Genomic DNA, 24456 nt, shown 5'->3' with positions numbered 1-24456 from the left:
AGTTGTGAAGAGCATTAAAGAGGATTTTATAGTTGATCTTGAGGTAAACTGGTGTGTGTGGGAAGGTGGTGACATAGATTTGAACTTTACAAAGATCACTTTAGGAGCCTAGTATTGGATGGATGTTCTGAAGTGGGGAGAGACTTCAGGCAGAATATGGTTAGAAATTCGTTGCAATAAGAAGCAAGAAATAATGAGCATCTGTGTAAGAGTGGTGGCTCAGTGAGTAGAGAGTAGAATTGGTAATAAATTATAGATGTGTAGGGTGAGTTTGAAAAAATTGAGGTTGATACCAAGATTAAAAGCATGGTGACTGGGCCCCTTGACTAATGGGGAAGTTGGAAACTTTGGAAAAAAGAATGAATTCTATTTTGGATGTGTTTAATATAAGATGCCTATTAAGATAGTGAATTCAGGACGTCCAAAAGGCAGATGATTATGCTCAGGAGATTAGATTAGGGTTAGATATGGAAATACGGAAGCCATTGGCATAGAGATGAATACACAAAAACTGATAGATCAAAAATCCATGGAAATAAAAGAGAAAGAAGAGAGTCCTGGCGGAGCTTGGGGGAGCAGCCATGATTGGTGAGAATAATCTGAATAAAGAACTCACGAAAGAGACCCAGAAAGGATGAACAGATAGGTAGGAAGAATTGACAACATTCTATAATTTGTGAAACTGGTTTGGAACCCTGAATGTAGATGGGCCATTTATGTGTCTATCTCACAAAATATCACTGGTAGAAGGGAAGGAGGTTGGACCTTAAAGAAAGATCATGTAATTTAGCAATTTCTGAGGCCCAGAAAGGCCGAAGAATGTTCAGGTAAAGTGACATACCCAGATGTACACAACGACCCATTTTTTCCCTTGCAGCACACATCTAGAGGCTACCTGTGGGTACTGAACAAAGGGGAATAATCTTGTGGGCTTATATATAGAAATGAAAGGTGTTATAATAGCGATTCAGGATCCTGTCATTGTTACCAGAAATTGTGGAAAGGTTATCTTCAACGAGCCTGCACTTACCATTATTTAAATTGCAAAGAAATGATAGAAACCATGTGATGTATCAGCTCAGTTTGCAAACTTTGACATCTACAAGATTCCTAACCAGAATTGTGTGGGCTTTGGATCTAGGCATGTGGAAATATCAAATTCAGTCCTAAAGGAGTTTGATCCCTAAAGAGCTATAGGTCACATGCTTATCCTTATGTTCTTTGGGCCTTTAGATTCCCATCCCAGAGCCCTGGAGAAAATTAAAGCTTAGGTTTGGCTCACGTCTAGGGTCTCCTGTCCCCAAAAGGAGCAGCACTCAATGTACAAGGTAAACCACATAATTTTGTATATACAGCAAAAATGACTCAACAACATCCCAAGAGCAAAGGACCATTTGGAGTTTGCTTCCAAAGGGCCAAATATTCAGCATTGAGCCATGTATTACCAGGGGAGAGAAAAATCAGGATAACAGAAAAATCATGAGAGAAAAAAAATAGAAGAAAAAGGAGGAAAAAGTGAACCTGGGGCTAGATTTAAAGCCAAATCTCTTCCTGACTTCAGGCCCAGTGCTCTATCCCCTGTGCTACCCAGTTGCCTAGCTATAGTTAACAACTTTAAAAATTATGCTGAGAGCGAATGATTGATTATGACATGTTTCTCAGCTTGGAGTTCTCCACTGAACAACTCCCCTTTCTGAGAGAGTGGACTATCAGGGAAAGCTTCTGGGAACAAGTAGTAGACCTTTTAAAAAAAAAAAAAGTAATAATAGTAATAATTCTCTTCTTTGCCAAAGTACTCTTAAGCAGCGTTTTTGCAATGTTTCAGATGAAATGATGGAAAGATCCTTCAATTAGTAGTGTTAGGACCCTTAGGTTCTGATTCCAGTTTGTTCACCAACTCCCCCTTGAGTCTGGAATATATTTTGCCTTACTTAAGATTTGCAAAACACTTTATACACATTATTTCTATAGCTTTGGATACTCTTTGCTCTCCTCTCAAATACTTCTTTCCTTTCTATGCTTTTGTGACACTGTTCTTTCTGTCTGTGTCTCTGTCTCTGTCTTTCTGTCTGTCTGTCTCTCTCTCTCTCCCTCTCCTTCATTTCTGTGTGTATATATGGCTTTCATTCTCTCATTCTCTATGTGTGTGTATCTTGTCTGTCTCTGTCTCCCTCTCTTGCTCTATCTGTGTCTGTCTTTTTGTTTCTCTTTCTTAGTAGATGTCTGCCTGTCTGTCTCTCTCTGTGTGTCTGTCTCTCATTTTCTCAGTCTCTTTGAATGTTTCTGTCTCTGTTTGCCTCTCTTGTTCTATCATTTTCTGTCTCTGCCTCTTTGTCTCTCTGTGTCTGTCTCTATATCTCTGTTTATCCTTTCCCTTTCTTCCCCTCTTCTTTCCCTCCTTTCACTATGTATCTAAATACTCCTTTTGCCTCTCCTTTGCTGAATCATCCTCATCCTTGGCTCATCCTACTTCTTGGTGTTCCTCCAATTCACCATTATGGGTCCTTTTTACTTTCCACACCTTTTGGGGACAATTTTAACTGTTCCCCTAGGTTCAATTATCCTCTCTGGGCCAATGATTACGACATCTGGCCCATCTACCAGTCCTAAACTCTCTCCTGTCCTAGTGATCTACAGACAATATATGATGACCCAAATTCAAATGATTCAAAATGGAATTTTCCTTCCCTCCCAACCCTTCTTCTCTAAACTTGCTTGGTTTTGGAGTTATTTTTACCTCTTCCCTCTCCCTCAGCCCTCACACCTACCTAGTTGCCTCATCTTTTTTAATTATGATTTTTTATTTTCAAAATACATGCAAAGGTAACCTTCTAAATTCACTTTTGCAAAACCTTGTGTTCCAAATTTTTTCTCCCTCCTTCCCCCCCAAATGGGAAATAATCCAATATATGTTAAACAAGTGCAGTTCTTCTAAACATATTTCCACATTTATCATGCTGCACAAGAAAAAGGGAAAAAAGAGAAAGAAAACAAAATGGAAGCAAACAAACAAAAAAAAAAGAGTGAAAATCTTATGTTGTGATCCACATAGTCCTCTTTCTAGATGCATCACAAGTCTATTGAAAGTTTGCCTCATTTTTTTCAGTCCTCCCTCCAGCTTTTTTATCCCATCTGTCCCCTTCTCTCCTGTTACGAGAGGATCTACACTTTATCCCCTCTTGCCTGGACTGGTGCAGCAGCCAGTTGGTCTCCATCCTTCCAGTCTCTCCCTCTTGTCTTCCACACAAATGCCAAAATAATCTTCCTAAGACACAAGTCTAACCTCATCATTCTCCTGCTCAAGGATCTTTCATGGTTCCCTATTGCCTTCCCAGAGTGGCTGCAGACTACTTTCCTTTATATACTACTTTCAGTTGAATTAAACTGACCTATTTTCCATTCCCTGAATTCAGCATTCACGTTCTGCCTCAATTCTTGGACAGACTATGCCTTGGTATATGAGGAAAGACTGATCATTTAGTTAAAGGAATAAAACTATTATTTGGATTTTTGATTTTTGTGCAAAAGACTCTGATTGTGCTTCTTCCATAACAGGAACATCTCCCATAGATCACTAAGTCTCACATCACCATGGATTGGCATCTTTGCATCTCTCAATGGAAAATATTGTTGTACCTGTTGAGACCCCCTTGAGATAATCTTGGAATCTCCTGGATGGGACTAGAACACTGGATCTGAGATGACTCATTAAGTCTCAACATTGAGCACTTTCTACCTTCACAATTTGGGGTAAGGCACTTTATCTTCCTAATCTTAACTTCCTCACTTATAAAATGAGAGGCTGAACCTCTAAAGTTTCTTGTGTGACTATTAATTTGAAAAAAAAAAGTTTAAGCAATTGGGGTTAAGTGACTTGCCCAGAGTCATACAGTTAGTAAGAGTGAGAGGCCACATTTGAACTCAGGATGATGAGTTTTTGATTCTAGACCTGCCATTCTATGCACTATGGTGCCACCTAACTGTGAAGGCAAAAGGGAACCACTAATGATCCTTGAGGAGAGGCAGTTAAATCCATATATCAAGGGGAGAGGATATAACGATCTGGCCTCCTAACTAGGAAGATCTATCACTGACTGATAACCCCAGTCTGCTCACATAAGTTCTCAGCACCCCATGCAACTCTTTCAGACTACAAAGTGAAGAGAACATGGTAACCTGAGTTGAAAAAAAGGATTTCCTCATGTAGGTGTTCCCTTTAGTAAGAAAATCACAGTTTCATCCCTTAATTTAGCAAAATGTCTATCCCCTTCTCTGCTCCAGAGAAAAAGGAAGAAAAAGCATTTCATTAAAATTATGCTGAATTATTTTTAAAAATCGGTTACAATCCAGCAAGCTTTTATTAAACATCAATTATGTCTCAGACACAAGATACAAAGAATGAAACAATCCCTATTTGTAAGAATCTTATATTCTGATAGGAAATTCAACGTATAAGGCACAGATATAAAGTTACTAACTATTCAAAATAAAGAGCACAGATATAAAGTTACTAAATATAAATCTATATAAAGGAGTTCAGTATGAGAAGATTTGGGAGGGCATCAGTAGTGGGAGGGAATCAAGAAAAGCTTTTTTTTTTCTCTTTTTTTTAATAATAGCTTTTTCTTTTCAAAATATATGCAAAGGTAGTTTTCAGCATTGCAAAACCTTGTGTTTCAAATTTTTCTCCTTCCTCTTCCCTTTCCTTCTCCCTAGACAGCAAGTAATCCAATATAAGTTAAATGTGTGCACTTTTTTTTTTCTCTGATTATGTGTTCACTTTTTCTAAACACATTTGCACATTTATTGTGTTTCTTAAGAACAGAGTAGGCCCCTCTGAGGTGGTGATGAGGAGGAACCACTTTTCAGGGAAGGGAGCACAGCATTGCAAAGGCATAGCCATAGAAGATACATACATGTCCCATGTGTGAGAAACTAAGAGAAATACAGGTTGCTTGAATTCCAGATTGTAGAAGGCCTATAATGTCTCTTAAGACTGAAAAGATAATCTGTGTAGAGCTTTTGAAGCTAAACAGAGCTTGCGTCTTATCCTAGAGACAATAGTAAGCCCCCAGAGTACATCAAGTCATAAAGAGAGCTATACATAAGGAAAGGTATTTTAGCATCAGAGTAAGGTAGGCTGGTGTAGAGGGTCTTGAAACAGGGAGATCAGCTAGGATATTGTAGCAAAAACCTAGGCTAGCTGTTGCCCAGATTACTGCAAGAAGGCGCCTTTTTAAAGAAAGGTGCAAAAATGTTTGTGGCGGCCCCTCTTGTAGTGGCAAGGAACCGGAAACTGAGGGAATGCCTATTGGCTGGAGAACAGCTGAATAATCTATGGTATGTGAATGTTATGGAGTATTATTATTCTATAATATATATATACATATACATATATATGTATATATACATATATATGTATATATATACATATATATGTATATGTATATATATATATATATATATATATATATATATGATCAGCAGGATGATTTCAGAAAGGCCTGGAGAGACTTACATGAACTGATGCTGAGTAAAATGAACAGGACCAGGAGAACATTGTACACAGTAACAGTAAGATTATGCAATGATCTACTGTGATGAATGTGGCTCTTCTCAACAATGAGGTGATTCAGGCCAGTTCCAATAGTCTTGTGCTGGAGAGAACCATCTGCACCCAGAAAGAGGACTGAGGGGACTGAGTGTGGACCACAACTAGCTTTTTCATCTATTGTTTGCTTGCTTTTTTTTTTCTTTTTTGTTCTGATTTTTCTTAGGCGGCATGATAAATGTGGAAATATGTTTAGAAGAACTGCACATGTTTAACCTACATTGGATTACTTTCTGTCTGGAGAAAGGGGAGGTGGAAGGAAAAGAGGGAGAAAAATTTGGAACACAAGGTTTTTCAAGAGTGAATGTTAAAATTATCTTTACATGTATTTTGAAAATAAAAATCTATTAAACAATTAAAAAATTAAAAGAATTGTACATGTTTAACCTAAGAAAAGAAAAAAGAAGTAAGTTTTTGGGAAAAAAGATCAGTTCAGTTTTGGACATGTTCAGTTTAAGATGTGGCTGCTAGGTGGTACCATAGAATATAGAGTGTCTGGCAGGAGTTCAAATTTGATCCCAACACCTGTGAGCCATGTGACTTTGGACAAGTCATTTAACTCTATGACAGTTTCAAATGACTTTAATATTTTTGCTGAGAAAATCCCAAAGAGGATCACAAAAAGTTGGATGTGATTGAAACGACTGAATAATAGCAATAACAGTTTTCTCAGTAAAATTAGAGGCAAGAGGGGGAGGTGGTGGTTGTTTGTCCTGTGTTCCTGAAGAGGATCAATGGCAGAGATGTCTTGATTAGTGAGTGAATTGGATTTAATTGAAGCAGAGTTGGGAAAAGTCATCAGCCTTATTCTTTCCTCCAAAATCCAAGATGGGGAAGTATGGCAGGCTTGAAGTGGGAAGAGAAAGTTTGGAATAGCTTCTTTGTGCAATGAATCAATTAGGGAGGAATAAAAGAACTGAAGGGGACTAAGGGGAGTAAAATGGTGACAGTAACTAAGGATGATTCAATGAACATTTATTGAGTACTAAATACTCAACTAAGGGCTGAAGTTTGGCAGATGAATTTTGATAGGATGATTCATTAAATACTTATTAAGTACCTGCTATGTGCTGGGCATTATGTTAAGGGTTAGACACACACACACACACACACACACACACACATACACACAAACACACAAATAATCTTTGCCCTCAAAGATGTTCCATGGAGTTGAAACCAACTGTGATAATGGAGAGTCACTTACAAAGTTCTTTATCTTATTAGATACTTGTGTATGAGTCATGGTTAATGAGATCTAGAATGGGACCATTCCCATGTGTAGTTAAGGCAGAATGAAGGAGGGGAAGTATGTTATAGAATTTAAGATGGTCCAGGAATTGGGAGGTTTTAAAGTTTGAGAAAAAGCATTAATATAGAGCTATTAAAATTCCCTAACATAAAGATAGTAGGGATATATTAGAAATGGTATGTGCTAAAAGATTAACATCAATCATAACAATGTTGACAAGTCTCTGATCAGGATATTATTTCCTTTGTCTGTAGAAGGAGGCAAGCATGACAGTTTAGGAAGATGCAGAGAAAGTTGAGACTAGAATCATGAGAGCAGACTTTGGTTCCTAGGAGTGAAGCCTGAGCTGAGATTGGCGCCTCCTCAGTCTCAGCTATGACAGCTGTGGAGAGGCCCTGGCAGAGCCTTTCAGTCTATAAATCAGCCGCAGACAGAGCTAATGATTAAGAGACAAATGTTTCAGCTCCTCAAATTCCCAGATCAAGCCATAGGTGCCAGGAACCTGCCTCAGAGGGGGATGAGTAGGGGAGTTTTCAGAGCCCTGTTTTCTGAGAAAAATGTCAAGAGTTCTGGAACCTGATGTTCTAGGGAGAGAAGGAGGAGGTATGTCTGGGTTGGGAGATGGAGACAAGGATGGAGTAGTGAGGAGGAGGGCACTAAGCAGATACAGCCAAGAAGCAAACCTGACTGTGTGCATGGGAAGGAGAATTACTTCTTAAGCACCCAAAAATTCACATTGCTTTAGGAGGACATCCCAAGTTCATAAAGCCTTCATCCATCCCTGGAGTGAAGGCAGGACCACCTGGAATGACCAGATTTGGATGAGAATTGTGTTCATTGTTGATGGACTGCTGGGAGTCCATTTTGTTATTTTTTACATAAATTGTGACAATAAATCAAGGCTCTCCTCTGGAGCCAGTCAGAACTTGGGGTTCTTGGCTTCTGGCTACACCTGGAATGTGTCTTCCTTCACATCAGCTTCTTCAAAGCTCAGTTCAAGCATCACTTTCTCCATCAAGCTTTCCCTGATTCCCCCTCCTCTCACTGTTAGTACTTTTTCCTTTCTCAAATTAGCTTTAATTACCTTATCTTTCTCCATGTGGGGACACTCAGTAGAATAAAAGTTACCTGAAGTCCAGTATTAATTTGCCTTTGAAACTCCAACACAGATGACAATGCCTTGTTCATTAAAGGTGATTAACAGATCTTTGTTGTTGAATTAAACTAGTCATCACTTAGTTTGCTCCTCAGTTTCCTCCTCTGTAAAAATAACATGTAACATTTCTAAAGACTTTAAGGTTTGTAAAGTGCTTTAAATATTTCATTTTATTCTCACTACAACTCTGGGAAATGTATGCTAAGAGATTGTAAGTTCCTTGAGGACTGAGGACTGTTTTTTGCTTCTTTTTGTATCCTTGGTGTTTGGCACAGTCTCTGGAACACAGAGGGACTTAATAAATGTTTATTGATTGATTATTCCCATGTTATAGATGGGGAAATTGGCACTGAGAAAGTTTAGAACCACACTGTAATGAGTGCTATGTGGTGGGTAACAAAGTCAGGAAGATCTGAGTTTATATTTGGCCACAGCCACTAGCTGTGATCTTAAGATATCTAACCATTCTCAATCTTAGTTTCCTCATGTGTAAAATGGAGATAATAGCAGCATTGGGAATCAGTCGGTAGACATTTTTTAAGTGCCTGTTCTGTGCTAGAGGCGGTACTAAGTAGTGAGGGAAAAGGCTTGCAGGCAAAGACACATGCTGTATCCCTGCTCCTACTGAGGGCGGAGGCAATGTGGGGAAATCTCAAAACTTATACTTGTGACTGAACACTCTGACACTGAGGGGTACAAGCAACAGTGCGTTAAGTTTGATTCTAGCAGGGCTTCATGATCAGAAATATTTCTGGGATTTTGCTGTGGCTCCTCATCCAGAGGAGTGCTAAATTCAGGGCACAGCCTGCTTGCTGGGCCTTATGGAAAACAGATATCTTGACAACATATAATGGGGGAGGGGGAGAAGAGACCAAAGTATTAGAAAAGGAATTGGAGAAAGTTTTCTGTAAAAAATGGGATTTTAGTTGAGACTTGAAGGCAGTGGGTAGAAATGAAGAGAGGAAGCAGCCAGGGTATTCATGAGTGGGTGAGTGGTGTGTGTGTGTGTGTGACATGATCAGACCTGAATTTTAGGAAAACTACTTTAGGGGAAGATAGATTGGGGTGGAGGGGAGAATTCAGGCAGGCAGGTCCTGCAGCAGCTATTGCAATGTCTAGGCAGGAGGGGATGAAAGTCTGTCAGTTGCTGTCAGATGTTACAGAACTGAAATCAACAAGAGATGCTCTGGAGGTGAAATCGACATGAGATGCTGCAGCATGAAAGGGAGAAGCCTTGGTCTTGGGCTGTGTAGCATGGCGGGGGTGAGCTGAGAAAGAGGATATTTTTTCCACTCTTGACATCCCTTTCCGCCCAAGAAATTACTGTGACCCACAGGTACACAGGTATATGGAATAGGGATCCACACCAAGCATTTACTGAGGAGAAAACCGTAATTTCCCCACCCCCATCTCCAGACAGTGGTGGAGAGAGGCTCCTTACCCCCTTGGGAGCCAGGGCTGTGCTACGAAGCTTATTTTGCAGAGGAAGAAACGGCTTCAGTGGCTCCCCAGGGTCACTCGGCTAAGAAGCATCTTAGGTGGAACTGGAACTCAAGTCCTCCCGACTTCGAACTCCGGGGTCTCTCCGCCCCTCCACCGAGGGGGACGGTCAGTGGTGAGGACACTCCCAGTTCTAACAGTTCCTGAACGCCTTCCCGGCTTCCCCAGTCACTCAGGGCTCTCTTAGCTCCTCCTCCCTCCTCCTCGGACTCCTTCCCCCACCAGGGGGCGTGTCCACCTTGCTCTGGGTTTCCATCTGCCCCGCCCTCTGCGGTTCCCATGGTACCACGCAGGCGCCAACAACAAACTCTGCTCTCCCCTCTCCCGGGCCGAGCCGAGCTGGTCAAATGCCGAAAAAGTAGTTCCCTGGCAACCGGGCTGCTTTCGCGCCGGCTGGGGCGGGGGCAGGCCCCGAAGGTCTTGGGCCGCCCTGGGCGCCGGAAGTGGAGTGCCGCCCGGCGGAAGGATCTCGACGCGCAGCGCTCCGCCCCACCTGAGCGTCGTCGTGCGAAGCGGAGAGCGGGCGGCGCGGCCGGCGGTTGCTGTGGAGGCGGCTCGGAGGCGGCGGCGGCGGCTGTGACAGCGGCGGCGGCAGGCGACGGAGTGGGACGCGGCTCGGCGGCGGAGCGGAGGGCCCTCGGACCGCGCACGCAGAGTCCCGGCAGCCTGACCCGCCCCGGCGCCCCGCTCCCCGCGCGGAGCCGCCGCGGGGCCTAGGCCGGCCCGGCCCCGTGGAGGGGGGGTTCCCGAAGGAGGAAGAGGCCGGCGCGATGTTCAAGAACACGTTCCAGAGCGGCTTCCTCTCCATTCTCTACAGCATCGGCAGCAAACCCTTGCAGATCTGGGACAAGAAGGTGCGAGGCCCCGGCAGCCCTTGCGTACTCCCGGCCCCCTCTAGTGCATCCCCTCCTCCTCTCGGCTACTTCAACTCCTCCCCCTCCCCCATCACAACAATCTTGTCTTCCCAGAATTCTACCAAAGTCCTCCCGGAGTATTGTGTTTCTCCGTGCCTCAGTTTCCCCGTCTGTAAATTGAGGTAATGGTGCTTGGTCTCTCGGAGGAAATATCATGAAAGCCGCTGTGTAACTATCCAGGTTTTGCCATCGTAGAGAGGGGATCCTTGAGGTTCTGGCCCCTTGTGAAGCTTTTATCATCCAGGGAGAAGGGGAGCCTGTCACTAGGGAGAGTGTCTTAGTGCATCCAGGGAGAAGGGGAGCCTGTCACTAGGGAGAGTGTCCTGGTGCATCCAGGGAGAAGGGGAGCTCGTAACTAGGGAGAGTGTCCTGGTGCATCCGGGGAGAAGGGGAGCTCGTAACTAGGGAGAGTGTCCTGGTGCATCCAGGGAGAAGGGGAGCTCGTAACTAGGGAGAGTGTCCTGGCGCATCCAGGGAGAAGGGGAGCCTGTCACTAGGGAGAGTGTCCTGGTGCATCCAGGGAGAAGGGGAGCCTGTCACTAGGGAGAGTGTCCTGGTGCATCCAGGGAGAAGGGGAGCTCGTAACTAGGGAGAGTGTCCTGGTGCATCCGGGGAGAAGGGGAGCTCGTAACTAGGGAGAGTGTCCTGGTGCATCCAGGGAGAAGGGGAGCTCGTAACTAGGGAGAGTGTCCTGGTGCATCCGGGGAGAAGGGGAGCTGGTAACTAGGGAGAGTGTCCTGGTGCATCCGGGGAGAAGGGGAGCTCGTAACTAGGGAGAGTGTCCTGGTGCATCCGGGGAGAAGGGGAGCTCGTAACTAGGGAGAGTGTCCTGGTGCATCCGGGGAGAAGGGGAGCTCGTAACTAGGGAGAGTGTCCTGGTGCATCCGGGGAGAAGGGGAGCTCGTAACTAGGGAGAGTGTCCTGGTGCATCCGGGGAGAAGGGGAGCTCGTAACTAGGGAGAGTGTCCTGGTGCATCCGGGGAGAAGGGGAGCTCGTAACTAGGGAGAGTGTCCTGGTGCATCCGGGGAGAAGGGGAGCTGGTAACTAGGGAGAGTGTCCTGGTGCATCCAGGGAGAAGGGGAGCTGGTAACTAGGGAGAGTGTCCTGGTGCATCCAGGGAGAAGGGGAGCTCGTAACTAGGGAGAGTGTCCTGGTGCATCCAGGGAGAAGGGGAGCTCGTAACTAGGGAGAGTGTCCTGGTGCATCCAGGGAGAAGGGGAGCTCGTAACTAGGGAGAGTGTCCTGGTGCATCCAGGGAGAAGGGGAGCTCGTAACTAAGTTGAGTGTCCTGGTGCATCCAGGGAGAAGGGGAGCTCGTAACTAGGGAGAGTGTCCTGGTGCATCCAGGGAGAAGGGGAGCTCGTAACTAGGGAGAGTGTCCTGGTGCATCCAGGGAGAAGGGGAGCTCGTAACTAGGGAGAGTGTCCTGGTGCATCCAGGGAGAAGGGGAGCTGGTAACTAGGGAGAGTGTCCTGGTGCATCCAGGGAGAAGGGGAGCTGGTAACTAGGGAGAGTGTCCTGGCGCATCCAGGGAGAAGGGGAGCTCGTAACTAGGGAGAGTGTCCTGGCGCATCCAGGGAGAAGGGGAGCTCGTAACTAGGGAGAGTGTCCTGGTGCATCCAGGGAGAAGGGGAGCTGGTAACTAGGGAGAGTGTCCTGGTGCATCCAGGGAGAAGGGGAGCTGGTAACTAGGGAGAGTGTCCTGGTGCATCCAGGGAGAAGGGGAGCTGGTAACTAGGGAGAGTGTCCTGGTGCATCCAGGGAGAAGGGGAGCTCGTAACTAGGGAGAGTGTCCTGGCGCATCCAGGGAGAAGGGGAGCTCGTAACTAGGGAGAGTGTCCTGGTGCATCCAGGGAGAAGGGGAGCTCGTAACTAGGGAGAGTGTCCTGGTGCATCCAGGGAGAAGGGGAGCTGGTAACTAGGGAGAGTGTCCTGGTGCATCCAGGGAGAAGGGGAGCTGGTAACTAGGGAGAGTGTCCTGGTGCATCCAGGGAGAAGGGGAGCTCGTAACTAGGGAGAGTGTCCTGGTGCATCCAGGGAGAAGGGGAGCTCGTAACTAGGGAGAGTGTCCTGGTGCATCCAGGGAGAAGGGGAGCTGGTAACTAGGGAGAGTGTCCTGGTGCATCCAGGGAGAAGGGGAGCTCGTAACTAGGGAGAGTGTCCTGGTGCATCCAGGGAGAAGGGGAGCTTGGAACTAGGGAGAGTGTCCTGGCGCATCCAGGGAGAAGGGGAGCTCGTAACTAGGGAGAGTGTCCTGGTGCATCCAGGGAGAAGGGGAGCTCGTAACTAGGGAGAGTGTCCTGGCGCATCCAGGGAGAAGGGGAGCTCGTAACTAGGGAGAGTGTCCTGGTGCATCCAGGGAGAAGGGGAGCTCGTAACTAGGGAGAGTGTCCTGGTGCATCCAGGGAGAAGGGGGGCTCGTAACTAGGGAGAGTGTCCTGGTGCATCCAGGGAGAAGGGGAGCTCGTAACTAGGGAGAGTGTCCTGGTGCATCCAGGGAGAAGGGAAGCTGGTAACTAGGGAGGGAGTCATGGTGCATCCAGGGAAACTGTGTGCCTGCAACAGGGAGCAGCTAACTGGAGGGAGGCATGGTGGTATAATGGAATGAGCACTTAGCACCCTCATCTCTCTTTAATACCTGTCTAATCTCCACTCTCTTAACTGACTTCTCTGGGCTCCAGTTTCCTCATCTCTAAAATGAGAAGGTTGGAGTTAATGGCTTTTTAAGGGTTCCTCAGTTACTTATCCCATCTGACAGTGAAGGAATTGGATCAGAGGATTCCTGAAATTCCTTTCTGTCCCCTGCATGTAGTGACTAACATGCCCAGCTAGGCAAGGGACCAATTTATGGGCATTTGATATATAAGCATTTTGCTTAGCCTTTAATCATTTAATTACTTGCTTAATTAATTAATTTAATCATTCAATTACTTAAGTAATTAATTAATTTAATCATTCATGGCAATAAAGTTAATAGGGACCTTAGAAATCATTTAATTCAGTATTCTTATTTTACAAATCAGAAAGCAGACTCAGAATGATCATTGGAATTTTATCAAGGCTCAAGTTAAGTAATTTCTTAGCTATCAGTTTCTGTTGGGCTTTCTTCTGCAAGTTTAGTATATAGCACATCTTTTCCCACCTTTGTAAAATTGCAGATTAGAACTATTTCTTTCCACATAAAAGTTTTGGTGATTTATTCCTTACTTTTCACTGATTCTGGAAATAATCCCAAACTATAATTGGAAATTGTGCTGGGCAGCAGGTAACTCAAATGGAATTAGCTTGAATTGGGTTAGCCCTATAGTTCACTAGCTGAGTAACTTTGGGCAAGACTCAGTTTCCTTAATATGAGGGAACTAGAATAGGTGACTCTTAAAGGCTCTTCGTGTGGTATTAATTAGGCTTTGGTATCTGAACTGAATTATTTGTGCCTTAGAGTCATCTGCATCAAAAAAGGATAATGGTGAAAGAAAAAGCCACGGAGGGAATATATTCTGAGCTAAATTCAAGACCTTATTTTAATGGCTACTACTTGTTCCATCAAATTGAGAGGATGTTACTGAAGGATGTAGAGCAGAAGCTGATTGGTTCTCCAGCTTCAAGTTCTGGTTTTCTGTGGGTGGGTTTTCATAATATAGATTATTTTATTTTGAATACGTGTTCCCAGAAAACAAACACATGTTGAAATGTAAATTTGTAATAAACATCCTGAAGTCAAATAAAAATTTAGATTATACTTAATGTCTCTCCCTTTTATTAGCAAGGATTACTGAGAAGTGAATGCACATTTGTAATATCTGCACTTGCTTAGGAAATTTTCTTACCAAAAAAATGTAAAGCTTCTTTTTTTTTTTTTTAGCCTTTTTGAATATCTTGCTTTTCTTTAACTTTCTCTGATTTTGCTCATGCACAATAATCTTGCTTTCCTGTAGAGGTTAACAAACTTCATATTCATATTGAAAGAGAGATTGGATATCCTAGTTGAATATAGTAGAATACTTCAAATGCTGTTGTCCAGAGATAGGACTTAGACCGGTCTCATAGGTGTAAATGCACCTTGTTACATCAGGCTTTCACAGTGCAGAGTTACGCTGTTAAGTATAATTGGACCTGTGTAGCTGAATCCATGGGATGAGCCATGCTGGAACAGGATTCTAAAGTCTCCCCAGTCTGTCTCAGATTTTCTTTCTACCATTGCTGTGGTTGTGACTCTCTAGATGTCTGCCTCATACTTCACTGCTGATGAGAGAACATGCAGAGAGATCAGCCTGGGGATGCCTAGGGTGACTTAAATCAGGTTTGTAGATCCATTTCATTCATTTTGCATTTCACAGAGAAGAACTTTGGTCCCATAACCAAATAGCTGTTTGTTACATACAAGTTCTTGGTCACAGAGTGGATGAGGAATTTAAGTATGGGCCTAGGGCAATCCGCTGCACTGTGGACAGTATACAGTCTCCTTCACGGTGAGTCAGAGGCTTCATCTTTATATCTGAAAGCTAGTTGAGAGAGATGAGAAAAACTTTAAAAATTATAGGACTATGCATGTGAAATTTGACCAGTTCTATTCTTTTTTATACTTTTATTTAAGAATTCATTCCATTGGTGCTGCTACTGCTAAAAGTTATTTAGTAAAGCATTTCTTTCTTTCTTTTTTTTTTTTTAAACTGTTATCTAGATATCTGGTAACTTTGTTCATAGTGAAGTAAAGTTTTGTTAATTCTAAAATTACACGATTGCAAATAGCTGGACAGTAGCTCTTGGTCTGGTTAGTTTATCTATCTTAGAAACAGATGGATTAAAAGTGCTCACAGAATGGAATTGAAGAGAAAAATGCAATAAAATTATGGCAAGGAGAGCAATTTGAATGAATGTCAGAGTTTGATGAAAGTTCTAAGAGTTCCTCTTGCTTTTGGAAGTGTCATCATTTTGTTGGGAACAAAGCCACAAAAAGATTTAATGGAATCTTTGTTAGAGAAATATTTCAATTGGGGGGGCTTTATCCCTTCATCTTTTTTTTTTGTTTATTTTTCATATCTTATATGTTAATTAGTCAACATGTTTACATGTGAATTATAAAAGTTCGTTATTGTAGTGCTATTGTAGTGCACTGTGTCCCATAACGTTGCCACTAGAGCTCAGATGATATCCTGATGATACACACACACACACAAAACAGATGTTTGTCCACCAGAATTACAAACAATAAGTTAAACAATAGATGGATATAATAAATATAAAATATCCATAAATATTAGTAAATAACTTTTAGAACCACACAACTTTTTGAAAAAGATCTTCATAACAGTAAGAGATCATATGTGTGTTTTCATTACACAGAATTTAAAAGTTCTTGAGGATTTTTTTTAAAGGTCTAAGCATGAAAAGGCCAAGTGCATAGAATAGCCATATTAAGATTATAGACAGTGTATATCCATAGTGATTGATTCAAAGCTATGTCCAGGACATAACTTTAAACACTTGCTGGGTTTCTGAAAGCAGCTTGAAAATAGTCCGGGACCCAGTGGTTATGGGCAAAATGCATCAGGAAAAAGGATGAGATGTGGGGAGTGTGACTTTCATTTGTATCAGTTTAGTAAATCATGGCTGAGATCAGTACAAAGTAATTACAATTATATTAACATTTAACACTTACATACTTCAGTGGACTGAGGTCTCATCCTTTTTGGGAACATCATGCACTAGTGGAAATCAGTCTACATACTCTCTTCCTCTGTGGTCATTGATTCACTTGAGTGTCAGCATCTCACAGCAAGACATGGTCATAGTCACCACAGATGTTTGTAGGAGGAAACTCTCCTTTGTTGGAGAAAGTAATTGTGCTCGTGGGTATACATTATTTTTACTGGATATAAAAAAATTTAAATAATTTCTTATAAATTTGCAGGGATTTGTGATCAGAGAGAATGGTTTTTTTTTAGCCTCTGATTCTGACAGTGCATTCTTCATTCTTTTTTAAATAGTTAATTCTTATATGATTTACAAGTTTATAGTTAGGATGCTAATTTTATTTCATTGCAGGTAGGAGGACGTGGTTATTAAAAGACACCTGTCATTGTGAAAGTGTTCTGAGGCTTTAACCACAAGATGGAGTTGTTACTCCATGAAAGTCTTTCCTTTGCTTCAACTGTGTCTGAATATTTTTTCTTATCCCCCCCCCCCTTTTCTCTCTTAATTGGTCATAATATAGAACAGAAGGCCATAGTATTGTTTGTTTGTTTGTTTTGTTGTGCTTAATGAATAGTGTCTTATCCTTTTTGTTTTATTTCATAAAAGTAGATGAATGGAACTTTTAAATACTTTTCTTCAGTTCTCTCTTTCCCCAGTGATGCTTGATTTCTGAACCCCTCAAGAGTCTTTATAGAAGAAGTTTGCTATTCTAGCTTTAAATAGTGATCTCTATGGTACTTTTAAAAGCCGTTCACATTTATTGTGTTTAACATTTGATTGAATGTACTCCTGTGCAGGGGAGCAGAAATTGGAGTATATTCCCATTTTATAGAAGAGGTAGCTGAAGTTCAGAAAAGTCAGTGACTTGCACAAAAGTGGCATTGTTGGTAAAGGTACAGACAGTCCATATAACTTTTCAGCAGCATGTGTAATGAGGAAGGTCAGACGCATTCTGATTATATGAAAGCAAAATAGTTTTCTTATAAAACGTGCTTTTGCTAAGTTACACTTAGTCTAAACCCAATAGGACTTTACTGGAAGTTAACAAAAAGTTTTGTCAACCATAACCTCATGTGGCTGGCCTATACTTTCTGAAAAAAAGTTAACTTCTGTTGTACTGAATGAATAGTTATCTGTTGATTTAGATTTGCTGATTGAGGAGACTGAAAACTGTGCCTTCAGTAATTAAGTAATGATGCCTAACTGTCTGCAGAGGTCTCCCTCAGCACATTCCTTCATTTGAAGAGGCTTTAAATCTAGTGCAAACTTCTCTTGGAGCTTTGATTGACCATAAATCTAAGCATATCATTTAGTTTGCTGGATGGCTATGGGGTTCAGCTGCTGGGAGAATTGGGTGAGGCAAGGTGGGGGGGGCGAAATATGTGAAGTAGATACAACTGATTTTATTTTTAGAGTGTTTTTATAAGTGCAAAGCATTCAACAGATCCTTTTCCTGTTTTTTCCTTCCCACTGACCTCCTTCTTAGGTGGTAACAATTTTTAAAATCAGTGTTCTCTCACTGCTAATGTTCTCTAGCAGAAATTGTTATTCAAAAACAGGATTATTTGCAAGATATGAGCTTAAAGATTGTTTTCCCCTCATAGAAGTTGACAGAATCCCTTAGGAAGGCTAGCTATCACTGTTAAGGGATTCAAAGATATGGTTTTAAGATATTAGAATATTGCTAATTTATTTTAAAATGCATCTTACAGTTAGCAAAGTAAATTTAATTTGCCATATTGTATTTGTGGTCTTCAGGTAGATAGGTCTTCAAATTAAATGTTGTATGGTAACAAAAAAAAAATTGTAAGTTAGTAATTTAGACAGAGGAAATCAGAAAAACTGCTTCCAATAGTTCTAATTGATAAGTTATCTATTTTTGGTGTAGTTAACCCAGTAACCTGATCTGTAAAGAATTTAAGAAAAGAGGCAAATATTTTCCAAGAACCAATACCACATTTATGCCTCTGAGGTAGATATTAAGGGATTCTTTAGAAGTTAGGTTTTCTTATTTGGCAGCTCTTCTTATTTTTGAATTAACCATCAAGCCATATAACCAAATTTTCCATTTGCTTTGGAAGTCAGTTTCAGAAGTCTTTTGCATCGTTGATAATAAGATCATAGATTTGGAACCAGAGGGCACCTTGGTGATAGCTTTGTTCAGTTCCCTAATTTTACAGGTAATGAAGTTGGGGAACCAGGGAATTTGAATGACTCGAAGTTATACAAGCTTATTAAGTAACAGGATTCAGATCTATATCTTCAGATCCAAATCCAACCTTCTTTTCCAGTACATACAGCAGTTAAACTAAGAATCTTAGAGAACTTTTCTTTCATAGGTTTCTTCTTCCTTTTCCATATTTCCTCTTACTCTGTAATGATTTGCATTATGTAATAGCATTGAGGTAGATGGTGTGAGTGTTAATGTTCATATTAGACACATCAGGAGGCCCCACAAGGTTAAATGACTTGCCTGTGGCTACACAGCCTCAGAAACATCTTAGGTGGAATTTGAGTCCACTTTTCCTAACTGCAGCTTCAGGCCTGCCCACTCTATGATGTCTGTCTCTCAGGTTAAGCTGAAAGTTACTTTACCTATGCCATCCTGGAAACTTGATGAAGTGGGGAAATAAGCTTACACTAATGAACTTAGTCTCTTGAATTCCCTTTGCAGGCTTGGCCACTGAGGAATTGGCAGTTAGTGGTAGAAACCCTTTACTAATTAGCATCAGCTTTTTCACTTTCAGCTGAGCATTCTTGAATTAAATGGGCAGTGGAAAAGGTAGGGTACCAGCCTTCCTTCAGAGCTTAAACCTCTCCAGGGTGAACTAATTCATCAAGAAAGGTTGAGACAACCCTGCCAACAGCTGGATTGTGTGTCTAGGACCTGGAGATGTTGGCTGACTCTCCCCCACTTTCCTTCTCTTCAGCTTATCTTCAAACAGAAAATCCTCTGCTACCTTCACTTTCAGAACTTTTCTTGCCTGCAGATCTCAACTGGGTTCTGAGAGTGTCACTTGTCACTGTTATCACCCAAAGTAATCTTTCCCTCAGGAAGTTAAAACTAGTGCAGAAACATAGGAATACAGCTGGCTAGTTGTAGCTTCCTGTTTATTGGCTTCTGAGTGTAGTGGAAGACATTACTTTTATTCTGGAAATCTTAGATGGCTTTGTATTCTGGAGTACTCCTGGGAAGTCATCTATTGTAAACTTGGGAGTGGACAAAAGGCAGGGTAATCTATATCCCAAGGCTCCTTAAGCTTGAGGGAACTTTATGTGGGTCAGTGAATCAGTAAATATTCATTAAGCACCCTCTGTGTATCAGGCACTATACAAAACTAAGTAAGAGAAGCCTTTTGCTTTTGTTGATTTTGGCTCAAGTACCTAAGGATATCTTCCTTAAGGTGTTCCAAACTTTAAAACTATCTTAGATGTTTACTTGTTTTTATGGATATGTTGATTTTAATTTAATTTAATCCTGTGAACTTTACTAATCAAATATCAAACAGATCGTTCACGTTTAAAAAAAAAAAATGTTCAAAAGTCAGGTTGTTAAGCATTTAAAGTCTCTCTTTCTTTAGAGATTTATGAAGTCCTATTGGCAGTATCAGTTGGGGGGGGTAATTTTCTTGGTGATTATCACTCCTGTGTGTTCCCCTTACTCCAAACCCTCCCCCAAGTCTTTGCATCCTTCACAACCAGCTGCAGCTGGTCCTGAAAATACAGGAGATGTGCCACTTCTGAAAATATTTGGCAGTGTTGATTTGTCCCTAAGACTCAATCATTTGTGATTTTTAATCTACAGATCTGAGTAATGTTTGGACAGAAGCTTTCACCAGCTTCATTTTTAGGAGCAGTTTGGGCTTTGCTTTTTAGAGAATGTAGATATGCTATCTATGCGGAGATGAGGGGTTTAATCCCCCTGTTCTGCTATTAGGATTTTACCAGAAGAGGTTTTTTAGGAAAACATTATGACTCTCCATGACACTTTGAAAGCTTAGGGTATGCACTAAATATCTATAATTTTCTTTAATCACTCATTATCAGTCTTAGGAATTTATTTAAACCCTTCTTCTTGAATTCATATTTTGTGTGCATATGATAATTTAATTTCCTATGTAACATTTTTAAAAGTTAGTTTGTAAAACATTTTTGTAAACCTTAAAATGCTCAATATCAGCTGTTAGTATTAGTATTATTAGCAGCAGTGATTACTATTAATCAAGAGTATGTGCAAAAAAGTGTGTGAAAGAAGTGTGACTCAATCCCTGCCTGTTGTTAAGTCTTTTGGAGAAGGTAATGCTTGAATATATGAGGCAATGTTCAAAAAAAAAAAAGTGGATACGCTGTGTAATGAGATAAGAAGTACAGAACGGTCTAGAATCGTCCGGGAAGACATGTTTGGGAATGTATGTAGTATGCTTTCTAAGGCGTGTCTTTTTTTTTTTTTTTTTTTTTTATCTGAAACAATCCTGTTTTGAACTTCAAGGGAGACCATGTGTCTATATTCCATATTTTGGTCATATTAACTCTACTCTTGCCTTAGAGATTTTATAAACTTTATTTCTTTTGACACTTCATCTTTGCAGATTAGGGTCCTAATTTTCTGAAGAAAACCTCTCTTCATAGGAAAAAATTTCTTTTTGACTGTTTTCTGTTTTAATATATTGATTGGAATCATTTCAAATATACTATTGTGCCTAAAGAGTAGGATGGTGTTTTCCATCTTTAAGGTTGATCTTTTTGACCGAACCCATTGCATGTGTTGAATCTTTTCATGACTACACTGTGGTTTTATTGGCATTTGGGACTCTGGTAGTAGAGGGAGCAACTCCACTCACTGAGCAGTGATACATAGGAGTTTACACATATACCAATCCTAGGTCAGTAAACCAAACTTCTGCCTAAATGGTTCCCTTCACCCTTCATCCATGTGGTGCTGATTCCCTGATATTTTGAGTTCTGACCAGTTTCATTTCCCTCTGTTTGTCACTAGGTGCGGAATGGCCACATCAAAAGAATCACAGATAACGACATCCAGTCCCTGGTGCTAGAGATTGAAGGGACAAATGTCAGGTAGCTTGCCCTGAACTTCTAGTTCTCCCAGAGACAAGTTGGGTCCTGTGTGTTCCCAGCAAAGGAGTCCAGGATTAAGGGAAATCGTGTGCACAGTAGCCTGGATGGCATGCCTTGGAGTCTTGAGTACTTTGGGGTGTTGGGCATGGATTGGGTGGTTCTGTGGCTTCAGATCTGGATTGTTTTCACATTGAAAGAGCCATCTGAGGGGCTCTGTAGAGAATCCCTCTTAGTAACATCAGTCTTCTGTTGTTAGGCTGAGTGATTGCTTTAAACATTATTGGAGCAGAAACCGCTTCTCCACAAGGTTGAGAGATCTTCCTAAATGCTGGCTTGAAATATTTAGATACTTTTCCTGAATCTAGTCTCTGGTTTATTTTCTTTGAGTACGCTTCTGTGCTGCAGAGACTGCAAGGACCCAGAGCTCAGATAACCAAGAAGAGAATCCAGACAGTGGCAGGGAAGGGCAGTAACCAGTCTGCTGCTCTGCATTTTTTGTTTCTATAGCACTACGTATATCACGTGCCCTGCAGACCCAAAGAAGACGCTGGGCATCAAACTTCCCTTCCTGGTCATGATCATCAAAAACTTGAAGAAGTACTTCACTTTTGAAGTGCAGGTGAGTGAGAAGGGGGGGGGGGGGGGGAGAAAGAGGAAGGGAAGGGGAGAGAGAGACAGACACAGAGATAGAAACAGAGAAAGACACACACACACACACACACACACACACACACACACACAATAAGAGCATTGTGATTCTACTAACTAGGTTTAAGGAGAATGATCCCGTCTCCCTTATCAATAGCATTTATTAAGAACTTACCAGGTGCCAGACACTGTGCTCAGCCTGGAGATAAGAAGAAAAGCAAAAACAGAGTCTGAAATTTTAGAATTTACGTGATGTTAGTGGTATGAGTGTGGTGGTAATAGCCGTCAGAGCATTTAAAGTTAGGTCAGAGAAACTCTGGGAATTAATTGCTGGAAAAGTCGGCGTTCCTTCTGTGATTCATCGCTTTTGGCCAGATGAGTTCATGAACTCTGCCCACGTCTTCCCCTCCCCCCATGATGCTGTCCACAGACAGCCTGAACTTGGCCGCTTGGCAGGACTGGCCATCAGGGGCCAGTGTGGCCTCTCTCTGGGCTCAGGCTTTGGGTCTAGGAACTTCCTCCCTGGGTCTGGTTACGCTGTTTGAAGAAGCCATTCTGGTGGCAGGTCCTCGATGATAAGAATGTGCGTCGACGGTTCCGGGCCAGTAACTACCAGAGCACCACTCGTGTCAAGCCCTTCATCTGCACAATGCCCATGCGGCTGGATGACGGCTGGAACCAGATCCAGTTTAATCTCTCTGACTTCACCCGGAGGGCATACGGCACAAACTACATAGAGACCCTCAGGGTGCAGGTACGTCCTCCTTGCCCAGGCGAATCACAAATCTGCCCCGTCTTCTGGACCCTGTTATGGACCCCGAGGCAATGTCCAGCACTATCAAGGGGCTTCTGCCTTTCAGAGACCCAGAGCATGGCATGGCAGGGTGGGAGGGACGAGGTCTCAGGGATGGCATTTGTGGACAGACTCTTTGGGGGGCTGGAGAGGCCAGACCGAGACTAGGGAAGTGGATTTGAGGCAGCATCTGTTAGTGCCATTGACTGAGGGGCGGAATGCAGCATCATTATAATGAGATGGGGCCACCTCTTTAGCCTTTGAAATGAAGTTCTGCATTCGCAGATCCACGCGAACTGTCGCATCCGGCGAGTTTACTTCTCAGACAGACTCTACTCAGAAGATGAGCTGCCGGCTGAGTTCAAGCTCTATCTCCCAGTTCAGAACAAGGCGAAGGTGAGCTAGCCTGATCCCCAGCCAGAGAGCAGAGGATTCGTTGTGGAGAGCAGTGTTTTGGGTGTTCTGGCTATTTTAAGATTCTGCTCTATCACTGCAAGTAGTTCTGCTTCCATGCAGAGCCTCTCCACAACTGATTTTCATAATAAGAATCTTTATTTTACTGATTCTGAATGGCATAATTACATTGCCACACTACTTAGAGAGCTGGCCTTAGGGCCTAGAAAATCTGCATCCAAGCCCCATCTTTTTCACATACTTTTGGGTGACCCTTAGTCACTTAGTTCTCAGTTCCTTGAGCAGTTGCAGGTTTTCCCTGATTAAGGGGTAGGAGGTTGGAGAGGGTTCTTACCAGGTGTTCCTCTTACTGATGAGGTATGGCCAAAAAGGATTCTCAGTGTTCTTTTGTCAGCAGGCTTCAGATGAAGTGGCCTTCCAGGAAGGTCTATGAATCACATTTGTTTTGGCCACTTCTGACTTTTAAAGTTGGGGAGATGGAAGGTGGGGAGGGAAAAAGGGCTAGTCTTATTAAACTTAGCCCCTTTCCTTCTCCCTTCCCTTCATGAGGTTGTTTCCTGTCTCATGCCCAGAAGACAAAAGCAGACATTTTTACAGAGATCTTTTCTCTGGAGAAAGGATTTTTTCTCTGCCGCCTGGCAAACATGCCTATTTCACCAGCATGTAATTTATGCTAATAGCTTAATCCAAATTAAAAAGTGTGAGTCTCCATATTTCTTCTACAAAGTAGCAGGGGTCTTCATGTTATTTCTGTTGTCTAGACAATTAAGCCAAGCTTTATGCTCTGGGCAGGTCATGCCAGAGGTAGTAGGATAAGTGGCTTTTTTTTTTTTTTTTTTTAAGTTCTCTACGTTATTGATCATTTAAATGTTGTTTGTATTTATTATATCTTATTTATTTTTTTTCCTCCAGCAATAACCTAGTACCGGAACACAACATGGAATAAACCCTGGGCCTAATGCTTAATTTAAAAAGGAAAATAGCTGGAGGACAATGTGAAATACAGAAATATTTAGATAAATTCACTGGGAGAGGGTCCTTTTATTTAATAAATTGGTGTCCCTTGTTTTAGGACCCTAATAACCATGTAATAACTCCGTAATTACATTGTAAGTACAGTGGGAGAGAAGTGGCTTACAGTCGCCCTTTACTAAAAACCTGCCCACTGTGGGCTATCCAAGCCTGGAAGTTAACCTCCTGCCCGTCCCTGGACATGCGGAGGTGCTATTTGCCATGGAGTTGCAGAGTTAAGTGTGCCCTGTAAAACAGATTCATTCCAATAGTTTCTCTTAATGGTTTCTTGTCTTTTTGTTTTATATATTATCTAAATATATATGTATATCATATGTAATTCTTATAATCTTGAAGTGAATAAAATGTTTTATTCTGTTTTTAAA

At 42.1% G+C, this 24456-nt stretch overlaps 1 protein-coding gene and 1 long non-coding RNA gene across 3 annotated transcripts in view; one reads left to right on the top strand and one right to left on the bottom strand.

The window, feature by feature from the left end:
- The window catches only part of LOC141554218 (uncharacterized), a 26279-nt gene extending 16378 nt beyond the window's left edge, over positions 1 to 9901 (bottom strand). Inside the window, exons 1-2 of the long non-coding RNA XR_012485798.1 lie at positions 9461 to 9901; positions 7992 to 8123 (exon numbers count right to left, since the gene is read on the bottom strand). This is a non-coding gene — a long non-coding RNA (uncharacterized LOC141554218). The remainder of the gene's footprint in view (positions 1 to 7991; positions 8124 to 9460) is intronic.
- On the top strand, positions 9899 to 24456 carry CFAP20 (cilia and flagella associated protein 20). 2 transcript variants are annotated; one of them, XM_074285899.1, is made up of 6 exons: positions 9899 to 10373; positions 21125 to 21204; positions 21712 to 21823; positions 22418 to 22606; positions 22931 to 23041; positions 23972 to 24456. In XM_074285899.1, exons 1-6 carry the CDS (start codon positions 10290 to 10292, stop codon positions 23975 to 23977), a joined length of 582 nt encoding a protein of 193 aa, XP_074142000.1. In that variant the 5' UTR covers positions 9899 to 10289; the 3' UTR covers positions 23978 to 24456. The 2 variants fall into 2 exon arrangements, with proteins under 2 accessions (XP_074142000.1, XP_074141999.1); XM_074285898.1 differs by lacking the exon at positions 23972 to 24456 and having other exon boundaries at positions 22931 to 23050.

The sequence above is a fragment of the Sminthopsis crassicaudata genome, chromosome 2 (assembly GCF_048593235.1).
Source record: "Sminthopsis crassicaudata isolate SCR6 chromosome 2, ASM4859323v1, whole genome shotgun sequence".
NCBI lineage: Eukaryota > Metazoa > Chordata > Mammalia > Dasyuromorphia > Dasyuridae > Sminthopsis > Sminthopsis crassicaudata.
This window is presented reverse-complemented; position numbering and strand designations above follow the sequence as displayed.

Excerpts from the sequence above, each read along its gene's own strand:
- CFAP20 (XM_074285898.1), top strand. The coding sequence starts at position 10,290 with ATGTTCAAGAACACGTTCCAGAGCGGCTTCCTCTCCATTCTCTACAGC. Across the intron at positions 21,824-22,417 it reads ACTTCACTTTTGAAGTGCAG|GTCCTCGATGATAAGAATGT; the intron begins GTGAGTGAGAAG and ends TTCTGGTGGCAG. Across the intron at positions 22,607-22,930 it reads TAGAGACCCTCAGGGTGCAG|ATCCACGCGAACTGTCGCAT; the intron begins GTACGTCCTCCT and ends CTGCATTCGCAG.